The 13,321-nt window shown below is 36.0% G+C and overlaps 2 protein-coding genes across 2 annotated transcripts in view; one reads left to right on the forward strand and one right to left on the reverse strand.

Annotated features, from left to right (window-relative positions):
* Positions 1-13,179, reverse strand: part of LOC117124183 (carbonyl reductase [NADPH] 3-like) — a 25,611-nt gene extending 12,432 nt beyond the window's left edge. Inside the window, exon 1 of the mRNA XM_033270337.1 lies at positions 13,025-13,179. Within this exon, the coding sequence (XP_033126228.1) occupies positions 13,025-13,045 (21 nt within the window). The 5' untranslated portion in view covers positions 13,046-13,179. The remainder of the gene's footprint in view (positions 1-13,024) is intronic.
* LOC117124162 (solute carrier family 25 member 44-like) overlaps positions 5,466-13,321 on the forward strand; it is a 14,969-nt gene continuing 7,113 nt past the window's right edge. Inside the window, exon 1 of the mRNA XM_033270310.1 lies at positions 5,466-5,520. The gene's annotated coding sequence lies outside the window, so the exon portion shown is untranslated. The remainder of the gene's footprint in view (positions 5,521-13,321) is intronic.

Genomic DNA, 13,321 nt, shown 5'->3' on the forward strand with positions numbered 1-13,321 from the left:
ATACTGTATATATATATATATATATATATATATATATATATATATATACTGTATATACCATACAATTTTTTTTTATCCAAAGAACACATTTTTATAAAGCACTCTCAAAAATGAAAAACAACTCCTAAAATTTAAGAACAAAATAAGAAAAAATTGAGGCTGAGATAAAATTTCAAATGAGGTTTTAGTAAAAAAAAAAATAGAAAAACTAACAGGTCTTCTGTACCTTATTTGCATTAGGTGTGTCTATGTTATACTCTCTATAATTCAGTACTGTACAGTAATCTACTGATTATGTACAAAATATAGGCCCCTACTGATGTACAATAATAATCTTCTATGGTTGAAAAGTGTTAAATTTAAGAACAAAATAAGAACACTGAGCCTGGGTAAAATTTTAAAGTTTCTTTTACAAAGAAAGTGAACATAGCAAGTGTGGCCTACATGACAATTTGGGCATCTAGGCAGAACCCTGGGCTGGGTTAGATAGAGGCTTGACCTACTACATCATAAGTATTTTAATTTATTGCTGATTCATGGTGACGACGATGAACACTATTGTACTCTGACCCTACTGCTACTGTACATGTAGGCATAGGGCCTAGTACAGATTACTTGCCCAGGCTTTTGTTGTGTCTCATTATGTTTGGATAGATCAGAGGTGGTACCAGCGTGGGGGCAGGGCTGGGCATAATCATAATTTTCTTACCTCAGCTCAATTATGGTGGGGCTGAGGTGGTCATCAGTAAAAGTACCTCCCTGTCCACCCCCATCCCCCTCACCTCCCACCTGCCTGCCAAAAAGTAATAATGGTATATGAGACCAGAATTTCTATTAACAATAATTGGCCTATTAGTAATAATAATTATAATAATAATTATGATATAATATAATAAATACCCATACCATTACCAGTAATGACGCAGAGATTAACAATTGTTCAAGACCACACATAATATAAAAGCAAAAGCAATAATGAGATAGTAAAGCTCTCAGTATAAATTCAAAAGTTTTCTTTTATGTTTCACTTTAAAATTGATTAAAGAAGCACATTTTTTTAAGATTACAGTCGAAGTTATTCCATATTTCAGGGACAATATAAATATAATAGGCTAGTACATTTCAGTTTTCTCCCTTTAGTTTTATGTTTACATTTACCCAGGTGTTGTAATTGTGGAGATGTGATTCATTTGCTAATACACACATTAGTTTCCTATTTAATTCATAAGTGACAGAATACATAGCAATTTCAATTTGGAAGTATGGTAATAATGTCCTGGATATTTAAGAGTCCATGTCTACGGAATATATGTGATACACTGTCCCTGTAATTAGTGAACGTAATAACATGAAGGACTTTTCTTTGAAGACGTTTGACTTTGGTAAGGTAGGAGTCACACATACAACCCTAGACAATAATACGATAGTTAAGGATTGGTTCAATGAGTGATCTGTAAATAGTAAGTAATGCATTAAAAGGGAGAAAATGTCTTACCTTGTTTGTATAGTATACCAATTTAGAACTAAGATAGAAACTTTTTTTGAGACAACATTAAATTATGTGTTCTTTGAAGGAGACATACTCATCAATGTGGACCCCGAGAAACTTTGTCACATTTACTCTTTTAATAATTGCTTTACCATTAATTAAAATTTCACAGAATTTTGCTACTTTTTGCTACGGAAGATCATGAAATATCTTACTTACGCTCAGCGATAATTTGTTACATTTAAACCATTCATTAACTTTGTCAAATTCAGTGTTTATAAGATTCATCAGAGTATTTATATTTTTATGGGCTAATAAAATATTTGTGTCATGGGCAAATTAAATAAAAGACAGAATTTCAGAACAGTTAAAAATATCATTGATGTAAAGTATAAATAAAAAAATGTCCAAGAATGGAGCCTTGTGGGACACCATACTCAATATTGCAAACTTTGTGTTATTCAGGACAGTGTATTGCCTTCTTCCGCAGACATAGCTCTAAATCAGTTCAAAGCTGTACCCCTGACACCATAAGGTTCAAGTTTTTCTTTTTAATTCTGGTGCGTGTTCACTGTTAAAACAATCAAAGTGGATTAAATGATAAAAAATGCTCCCTGCTGCTTACACATCTGCCTTTGCTCCTCCAAAAACACTGCAATTTGCAGCGTTGGATTATTAGCGGATATCAGCAGGCGGCCTGAACGAGAACTGGAAATGGACGATTTTGGATTTATACCGTGTTATACCCCTTTTACACTTACAAGCAAAATTCCGGACATAACCCGGGATTTTCCAATACCCATGTTAAAATCTACAGAGTTTGTTGCCGGTGTAAAATGGGAGTAACTCGGGATCAACCCGTACTTTTTCGTTTGATGTAAATGGGAAATGCATCCGGGATCACCCCAGAATTAACATGGGTGCATTCTGCCCTTGGCAGTGTAAAAAGGGCAATAAACTCCACAAAAAACTCGTCCGAATGCACTCTTAGGTCACATAGGAAAAATTATTAGATTTAACTCTTTCATTTTTTTAAATTGATGAGGGAGGACGTTTTTTTTTCGCCGTGGCTAAAGGTACGGTAAATGATATTACGTCATGATTAGCCAATAGAAACGCCGATACATGCGTGACTTCATTCACTACACTGCTGCTGCAAGAGTAATGAGTGTGTGTTTTAGCAACGATCGAAGATTCTTTCGTTCGCGGGTGTTGTTGATAAGTTGTGATTAATATTCTGTAGCCCGAGGCCGTATAGCAAATAAAAAGGATAGCAGTTTTGCTAGATTTGGCGACATCAAGCGAGAATAAACTATTTTAATAGTAGAAGCCAGGCCTAGGCCTTAGCTACTCCTGAAACCTCCTAAGCCTAGTCTAGTAGTACGCCTATAAAGTATGCCCTACTAGCTAGGCGGGTGTTCGGGCTAGGCCCTAGGCCTAAGCCTAGCCTTAGTAGACAATTCTCTATGGTAGACCAAGGCAATTAAACTGAAGGACGCACATCTCGGGACATCAAAGGTTATAACTCTGGCATCGACATTCTAGGGGCAAGATTCTACACGCTGATTGTCACAAAAACCATAGCAACCAGACCTTAAACTGTCAGCGTACGTGACGATTTACCCACGCGCGTGTTAGTTGCCATGATAATCGCGCGTCGTGCGGTGATTACAAAGGCCTAATGATATTTTGCACTAAGATTAGACTGAAATATATTCTTCATTTCAACAATTTTACCAAAATTGTGGTGAATTGTCGTTCATGAGACTCGCTTCGCAGAAAAAATTAATAAATGTTCTGTATATACTCAAATGTTCATTTTCGGCACCTTATGCCAACATTGTCAAAATGACAGATTAATGTTACATAAGAACATGAAATTTTATAAAATTTGTAAATTTTAAATTGTTATAACTTTTCATTTTCTTGGTCAATTTTCATAAATTAAATTGCAGTTTATAGAAGCATTTAACAAGTTCGCGGTCAAAAAAAATCAGATGTAACAGACATTGCGAATTACCCAAAATTAATAAAATAAAAACTAACACCATAAAATGAATGGCACGCATAGACTAATAATTGACAGCTCTACTCGCAACTAGTATCGGATTGTCGATGCCACAGTAAAGATCAAAGGACTGTACGCACGCACTATGTTCGAGAGCGGAGATGTGCGTCCTTCTGTTGAATTACCTTGGGTAGACCAGACCATAAAATACGCAAGAATAACAGAAAGGATTTTTAACCCAAACATTGTGATAAGCCCCAATCGAAATACATGAAATGAGCCTGAAGTTTTATGACATAAATTTGATCGTAACTGTTCGCACCACGTTTCTTGATCGCGACGTCGACTTAGCAAAAAAGCCAAAATCGAGTCGGTCATTTCTATTGGCTAATCATGACGTAATATCATTTACCGTACCTTTAGCATTCGGAAGTTCCGATACGGCGCTTTTTTGTTTTTTTTACCGGAACTATAGATTATTTCGCTTTTGTTTCTATCGATGAGGGAAGGACTGTTTATATTTGGTCTGTAATAGAAAATATTGTATAGGGGCCCAGGCCCGGCCTAAAAACTGGTTTAATTTTTTTTTAGTTTTTTAAAGAAAATGTATTTGAAGTCACAATATTGCATGATACGTATTTTTATGCTGTAAAATTGATGTGGGAAAAAACAATTTTTTTTTATATTCCCGCATCAATATTTCCCGACTTTTTCACGAGGGCGGGAGTGACAATCTAATAATTTTTTTTTTGCCCTTTATTGCTGATTCATGATGAGGGTGATGGCGTATATATAACTATTGAACTGTACCAAAAAGGGAGTACTGTTACTCTTTGACTGTACTAGGCCCTACTTATACTAAATTATAAATAAAAAATGCAGGCCTGCAGTAGGCTTGGCCTAGGCCTAGGCTACACATTCATATTTTCCCCAGTTGAGAAATCAAAATACTTACCAAAGCGATTGGTTGTGTCATGTTTGGATGGAAGTTAATCAGAAATAATATGAAATATAAAAAGACTTCTGCTGCAGTTTTAACACCGAGTCATTCAACAAACAAACCGGTCCAGTAATCATGAAAAAGGGGGAGTTTGTATTATATAAGCAATAATAAGTGGGGTGATTATCCAGTAAGTAACAATGGTGGCGCTATGCTTGTTTGGACAAGGACCAACAGAAGGAAGGAGGACGGACAGATAAAGAGGCACGATAACTGACGATAACACTACAACCGCGGTGATAGCGCGTGAGTTGCTCGGTTCTGCTGCTCTCTACGACAGAGTAGGCGAGCCTAGCTATATTTGAGGGAGGAGTTTGACAATTGGAAGGACATTACTTCCGTATTTAATTGATTTTATTTGTAAGTTGTTGTTTCATAATTTCTCTAAAGTCGTTATAAAGTAATATTGCGCATTTATTAGTCGATTGCTGTTGACTTAGGCCTATAAAAAGTCTAAAAAGAGTACGGGCCAGTGAATAATGAAAATCTAGCTAGGCCTATAGGCCTATAGAGGTAGGCCTAGGCTAGTTAATACTACTATAGTCTAGTAGTAGGGGCCCTAATATTACTATTAATAATGCCCTAAAACTAAAGCCTAGGGCCTAAACCTAAGCATATTACAGGCTTAAGGCCTAATACTACTAGAGGCGTACTACTAGCCTAACTAGGCTTATCTATAGGCTATGCCTCCAAAGTCACTGTTGACTGTAAAACAATGTACAGTATGTAGGCCCTAATTTTAGCCTAAGTAAGGCTTACTAAGGTACAGGCCAGGGAGTGGGTAGGCATAGGTTTAATAAGGCTAGCTAGATAGGCCTAGGGCCAGTCCCCTATTTATAGGCCTAGTTGAATACAGTAAAAGCAAATCAAAAGAAAAGTCTATTAAAACAAAACTAAATATTATTAGGCCTAGAGTAGTAAGTAAGTAAACAAAAATTATTCCTTTCTTGTTCGTGGATTAAACATGGTTACCACCAGGGAGTTGTTGGTCCTACAAACACCACACAGAAAGTTTTACTGCATGTATGTCAATAGTTGTCCAAGGTTGAAATTGATTAATTAAAATCACCGTCTTGCATTCGCATTGAGTATCTCTAACGCATTAACATGAGCAGGAACATGTTCGACCATGACATATAATAGGCTACATGCACTACGTTATATTTCATTTTGATATTTTTTTCTAAAATAATACCACATATATCATATCATTTCATATATGTTAGATTATGAGTAGCCATGCTTGGAAGCAAGACACGCAACGACGGATAACAAGTAATAGATACAATAAAGCAGTATTACAGGAGAACAACAACTAAAGTTTATTCACAATAACATTTCAATATATACAGTACATAGGTAAATGGTGACTGGTTACTTAATTGATATGCATAAGGGGTTGTGCTTCCCGACCAGAATTTCTATTAACAATAATTGGCCTATTAGTAATAATAATTATAATAATAATTATGATATAATATAATAAATACCCAATACCATTACCAGTAATGACGCAGAGATTAACAATTGTTCAAGACCACACATAATATAAAAGCAAAAGCAATAATGAGATAAGTAAAGCTCTCAGTATAAATTCAAAAGTTTTCTTTTATGTTTCACTATAAAATTGATTAAAGAAGCACATTTTTTTAAGATTACAATCGAAGTTATTCCATATTTCAGGGACAATATAAATATAATAAGCTAGTACATTTCAGTTTTCTCCCTTTAGTTTTAAGTTTACATTTACCCAGGTGTTGTAATTGTGGAGATGTGATTCATTTGCTAATACACACATTAGTTTCCTATTTAATTCATAAGTGACAGAATACATAGCAATTTCAATTTGGAAGTACGGTAATAATGTCCTGGAGTCCATGTCTACGGAATATATGTGATACACTGTCCCTGTAATTAGTTAAAGTAATAACATGAAGAACTTTTCTTTGAAGACGTTTGACTTTGGTAAGGTAGGAGTCACACGTACAACCCTAGACGATAATACGATAGTTAAGGATTGGTTCAATCAGTGATCTGTAAATAGTAAGTAATGCATTAAAAGGGAGAAAATGTCTTATCTTGTATTGTATACCAATGTAGAACTAAGATAGAAACTTTTTTGAGACATTAAATTATGTGTTCTTTGAAGGAGACATACTCATCAATGTGGACCCGAGAAACTTTGTCACATTTACTCTTTAATAATTTCTTGTGGGACACCATACTCAATATTGCAAACTCTAGATTTTGTTATTCAGGACAGTGTATTGCCTTCTTCCGCAGACATATTGTAGCTCTTAAATCAGTTCAAAGCAGTACCCCTGACACCATAAGGTTCAAGCTTTATTTTTAAATTCTGGTGCGTGTTCACTGTTAAAACAATCAAAGTGGATTAAATGATAAAAAATTCTCCCTGCTGCTTACACATTCTGCCTTTGCTCCTCCAAAACAAAAACACTGCAATTTGCAGCGTTGGATTATTAGCGGATATCAGCAGGCAGCCCGAACGAGAACTGGAAATGGACGTTTTTGGATTTCTACCGTGTTATACCCCTTTTACACTACAAAAATTCCGGACATAACCCGGGATTTTCCAATACCCAGGTTAAAATCTCCAGAGTTCGTTGCCGGTGTAAAATGGGAGTAACTCGGGATCAACCCATACTTTTTCGTTTGATGTAAATGGGAAATGCATCCGGGATCACCCCAGAATTAACATGGGTGCATTCTGCCCTTGGCAGTGTAAAAGGGGCAAATGACTCCACAAAAAACTCGCCCGAATGCACTCTTAGGTCACATAGGAAAAATTATTAGATTTCACTCTTTCATTTTTTTAAATTGATGAGGGAGGACGTTTTTTTTCGCCGTGGCTAGAGATACAGTACCGTATCGGAACTTCCGATTGCTAAAGGTACGGTAAATGATATTACGTCATGATTAGCCAATAGAAATGCCGATACATGCGTGACTTCATTCAGTACACTGCTGCTCCAAGAGTAATGAGTGTGTGTTTTAGCAACGATCGAAGATTCTTTCGTTCGCGGGTGTTGTTGATAAGCTGTGATTAATATTCTGTAGCCCGAGGCCCTATAGTAAATAAAAAGGTCAGCAGTTTTGCTAGATTTGGCGACATCAAGCGAGAATAAACTATTTTAATAGTAGAAGCCAGGCCTAGGCCTTAGCTACTCCTGAAACCTCCTAAGCCTAGTTTAGTAGTACGCCTATAAAGTATGCCCTAGTAGCTAGACGGGTGTTCGGGCCTAGCCTAGCCTTAGTAGACCATTCTCTATGGTAGACCAGACCATAAAATACGTGAGAATAAGAGAAAGGATTTTTAACCCAAACATTGTGATAAGCCCCAATCGAAATACATGAAATGGGCCTGAAGTTTTATGACATAAATCTGATCGTAACTGTTCGCGCCACGTTTCTTGATAGCGAATTCGACTTCGCAAAAAAGCCAAAATCGAGTCGGTCATTTCTATTGGCTAATCATGATGTAATATCATTTACCGTACCTTTAGCATTCGAAAGTTCCGATACGGTACCGTATCTCTAGCCACGGCATTTTTTTTTTTTGCTTTTTTTTTTTTTTTTACCGAAACAATATATTATTTCGCTTTTGTTTCTATCGATGAGTGAAGGACTGTTTATATTTGGTCTGTAATAGAAAATATTGTATAGGGGCCCAGGCCAGGCCCGGCCTAAAAACTGGTTTAATTTTTTCTTAGTTTTTTAAAGAAAATGTATTTGAACTTGGAGTCACAATATTGCATGATGAACCTAGCTAGTGTGGCCTACATGACAATTTGGGCATCTAGGCAGAACCCTGGGCTGGGTTAGATAGAGGCTTGACCTACTACATCATAGTATTTTAATTTATTGCTGATTCATGATGATGACGATGAACACTATTGTACTCTGACCCTACTGCTGCTGTACATGTAGGCATAGGGCCTAGTACAGATTACTTGCCCAGGCTTGTTGCGTCTCATTATGTTTGAATAGATCAGAGGTGGTACCAGCGTGGGGGCAGGGCCGGGCATAATCATAATTTTCTTACCTCAGCTCAATTATGGTGGGGCTGAGGTGGTCATCAGTAAAAGTACCTCCCTGTCCACCCCCATCCCCCTTACCTCCCACCTGCCTGCCAAAAAGTAATAATGGTATATGAGACCAGAATTTCTATTAACAATAATTGGCCTATTAGTAATAATAATTATAATAATAATTATGATATAATATAATAAATACCCAATACCATTACCAGTAATGACGCAGAGATTAACAACTGTTCAAGACCACACATAATATAAAAGCAAAAGCAATAATGAGATAAGTAAAGCTCTCAGTATAAATTCAAAAGTTTTCTTTTATGTTTCACTATAAAATTGATTAAAGAAGCACATTTTTTTAAGATTACAATCGAAGTTATTCCATATTTCAGGGACAATATAAATATAATAAGCTAGTACATTTCAGTTTTCTCCCTTTAGTTTTAAGTTTACATTTACCCAGGTGTTGTAATTGTGGAGATGTGATTCATTTGCTAATACACACATTAGTTTCCTATTTAATTCATAAGTGACAGAATACATAGCAATTTCAATTTGGAAGTACGGTAATAATGTCCTGGAGTCCATGTCTACGGAATATATGTGATACACTGTCCCTGTAATTAGTTAAAGTAATAACATGAAGAACTTTTCTTTGAACCTAGCAAGTGTGGCCTACATGACAATTTGGGCATCTAGGCAGAACCCTGGGCTGGGTTAGATAGAGGCTTGACCTACTACATCATAAGTATTTTAATTTATTGCTGATTCACGATGACGACGATGAACACTATTGTACTCTGACCCTACTGCTGCTGTACATGTAGGCATAGGGCCTAGTACAGATTACTTGCCCAGGCTTGTTGTGTCTCATTATGTTTGGATAGATCAGAGGTGGTACCAGCATGGGGGCAGGGCCGGGCATAATCATAATTTTCTTACCTCAGCTCAATTATGGTGGGGCTGAGGTGGTCATCAGTAAAAGTACCTCCCTGTCCACCCCCATCCCCCTCACCTCCCACCTGCCTGCCAAAAATTAATAATGGTATATGAGACCAGAATTTCTATTTAAACAATAATTGGCCTAATAGTAATAATAATTATGATATAATAATAATAAATACCCAATACCATTACCAGTAATGACGCAGAGATTAACAACTGTTCAAGACCACACATAATATAAAAGCAAAAGCAATAATGAGATAAGTAAAGCTCTCAGTATAAATTCAAAAGTTTTCTTTTATGTTTCACTTTAAAATTGATTAAAGAAGCACATTTTTTTAAGATTACAGTCAAAGTTATTCCATATTTCAGGGACAATATAAATATAATAAGCTAGTACATTTCAGTTTTCTCCCTTTAGTTTTAAGTTTACATTTACCCAGGTGTTGTAATTGTGGAGATGTGATTCATTTGCTAATATACACATTAGTTTCCTATTTAATTTATAAGTGACAGAATACATAGCAATTTCAATTTGGAAGTACGGTAATAATGTCCTGGTTTTTTTAAAAGTACATGTCTACGGAATATATGTGATACAATGTCCCTGTAATTAGTGAAAGTAATAACATGAAGAACTTTTCTTTGAAGACGTTCGACTTTGGTAAGGTAGGAGCCACACGTACAACCCTAGACGATAATACGATAGTTAAGGATTGGTTCAATGAGTGATCTGTAAATAGAGTAATGCATTAAAAGGGAGAAAATGTCTTATCTTGTATTGTATACCAATGTAGAACTAAGATAGAAACTTTTTTTGAGACATTAAATTATGTGTTTTTTGAAGGAGACATACTCATCAATGTGGACCCGAGAAACTTTGTCACATTTACTCTTTAATAATTTCTTTACCATTAATTAAAATTTCACAGAATTTTGCTACTTTTTCCTACAGAAGATCCCGAAATATCTTACTTACGTTCAGCGATAATTCGTTACATTTAAATCATTCATTAACTTTGTCAAATTCAGTGTTTATAAGATTCATCAGAGTATTTATATTTTTATGGGCTAATAAAACATTTGTGTCATCGGCAAATTAAATTAAAGACAGAATATCAGAACAGTTAAAAATATCATCGATGTAAAGTATAAATAAAAAAAGGTCCAAGAATGGAGCCTTGTGGGACACCATACTCAATATTGCAAACTCTAGATTTTGTGTTATTCAGGACAGTGTATTGCCTTCTTCCGCAGACATAGCTCTTAAATCATTTTAAAGTTGTACCCCTGACACCATAAGGTTCAAGCTTTCTTTTTAATTCTGGTGCGTGTTCACTGTTAAAACAATCAAAGTGGATTAAATGATAAAAAATGCTCCCTGCTGCTTACACATTCTGCCTTTGCTCCTCCAAAAACACTGCAGCCTGGTTCACGTCGAACTTTTATCTAGATATACATCCACTTAACTAGTTAAAAGTTTGACGTGAACCACTCAATTATAGCTAGATAAAGGAATTAAGTCACTTAAGTTATATAGTGACTTAACTTTACTAGAATCACGGTAAATTAACTTGTTTAACGGTAAAGCCGGCTTGGATTACGAGGACACGATTACGTAACAGAGGCATCTAAGCCAGCGTTGTTGTATTGTACCACCATTATCATCTTCTGGCTGGCAACAACGTACTTTAACAATGCTAACAACAGCATCGAAGTAGTCTCATTAGTCTGATTTTCAGAAATTATTTGTAATACTATGGGTGAAAACCCAGCAAACGTCCGTTTTACGAATAGTCGATATTACCAATGACCTTTGCATCATCGACCAAAAACGTTAAAAAGTCCGATTGCGTACGTTTTTCAAAGCGATAATTTATAGTTTTCTTAATAATAAAATCAGATTTGTTGTACTTATTTATTGACAATTCAATCTTTTCTATTTCTGCTATAATAGTCGCTATTAATTCAATTTCAACGAACTACCACCAATTTCAACGAACTACCACCAACGCCAGTCGTTAAAATGGAGCGCACATGTTTACGATGACGAAATAAAAAAGTGTGTGGAAGTCAGCAACTTATTTGACACCGCGAAGCTAGATTTTCGCGAAGTGCATGTAAACAACACAATTGAGTGATCTAAAAACGACAAAACAGGACAGAAAGATCCATAAAGTATACATACGTTTTAATGAAAATTAAAACAATATTTTGTTAAATGGAAGAATGCTAGCTAGCGATTAAAATTATTCATTTTTTATCGAAGGTAAATGTAGCTAGGGCCTAGAGAATCTACTACTTAGATTGCGATAGAACACGCTGCTGCACTGTCGTTGGTTCGTACTGGTCGGCTAGGTTAGGTAGTGGAAACTCACACCTTCTCTACAGTAGTTTACAATTTTTTTTGAATGAATACCACTTGGTACTAGAGGTTCGTAAAATACAGTAGATGTTTTATTAAACAAGCCTTTCCACTGTGTGACGTCGACGGCCTGAAACTGGCTGCTGTTTATCTGGCTTTAACTTGGCATCGAACACAATTAGGGATTATCGTATCATTTTTCAGGACGGGTATATCCAGATAAAGTTTGACGTGAACCAGGCTTGCAATTTGCAGCGTTGGATTATTGGCGGATATCAGCAGGCGGCCCGAACGAGAACTGAAAATGGACGTTTTTGGATTTATACCGTGTTATACCCCTTTTACACTACAAGCAAAATTCCGGACATAACCCGGGGGTTTTCCAATACCCAGGTTAAAATCTCCAGAGTTCGTTGCCGGTGTAAAATGGGAGTAACTCGGGATCAACCCGTACTTTTTCGTTTGATGTAAATGGGAAATGCATCCGAGATCACCCCAGAATTAACATGGGTGCATTCTGCCCTTGGCAGTGTAAAAGGGGCAATAGACTCCACAAAAAACTCGCCCGAATGCACTCTTTAGGTCACATAGAAAAAATTATTAGATTTCACTCTTTCATTTTTTTAAATTGATGAGGGAGGGCGGTTTTTTTTTGCTTTTTTTTTTTTTTTTTACCGGAACAATAGATTATTTTGCTTTTGTTTCTATCGATGAGGGAAGGACTGCATATATTTGGTCTGTAATAGAAAATATTGTATAGGGGTCTGGCCTAAAACTGGTTTAATTTTTTTTTAGTTTTTTAAAGAAAATGTATTTGAAGTCACAATATTGCATGATATTTTTATGCTGTAAAATTGATGTGGGAAAAAACAAATTTTTTTTATATTCCCGCATCAATATTTCCCGAATTTTTGACGAGGGCGGGAGTGATAATCTAATAATTTTTTTTTTTGCCCTTTATTGCTGATTCATGATGAGGGTGATGGCGTATATATAACTATTGAACCGTACCAAAGAGGGAGTACTGTTTACTCTTTGACTGTACTAGGCCTAAATAAAAAATGCAGGCCTGCAGTAGGCTTGGCCTAGCCCTAGGCAAAAATTATAACTCCATGGCCTAGGCTACACATATTTTCCCCAGTTGAAAAATCAAAATACTTACCAAAGCGATCCGTTGTGTCATGTTTGGATGGAAGTTAATCAGAAATAATATGAAATATAAAAAGACTGCTGCTGCAGTTCTAACACCAGGTCATTCAACAAACAAACCGGTCCAGTAATCATGAAAAGAGGGAGTTTGTATTTATAATAAGCAATAATAAGCAAAGATACTAGAAATACAAGATAGAGTTCTCGCATTGTAAAAATGAGGCGGAAGTCGTGCCCAACGTAGGCGGCGCCCTTCTTTTTAACCATGCAAGTTTCCTATACTTCGTGCCCAACGTACAGGGCGCCCTTC

The sequence above is a fragment of the Anneissia japonica genome, unplaced genomic scaffold, assembly GCF_011630105.1.
Source record: "Anneissia japonica isolate Jap-2015-1 unplaced genomic scaffold, ASM1163010v1 scaffold502_len386481_cov162, whole genome shotgun sequence".
NCBI lineage: Eukaryota > Metazoa > Echinodermata > Crinoidea > Comatulida > Comatulidae > Anneissia > Anneissia japonica.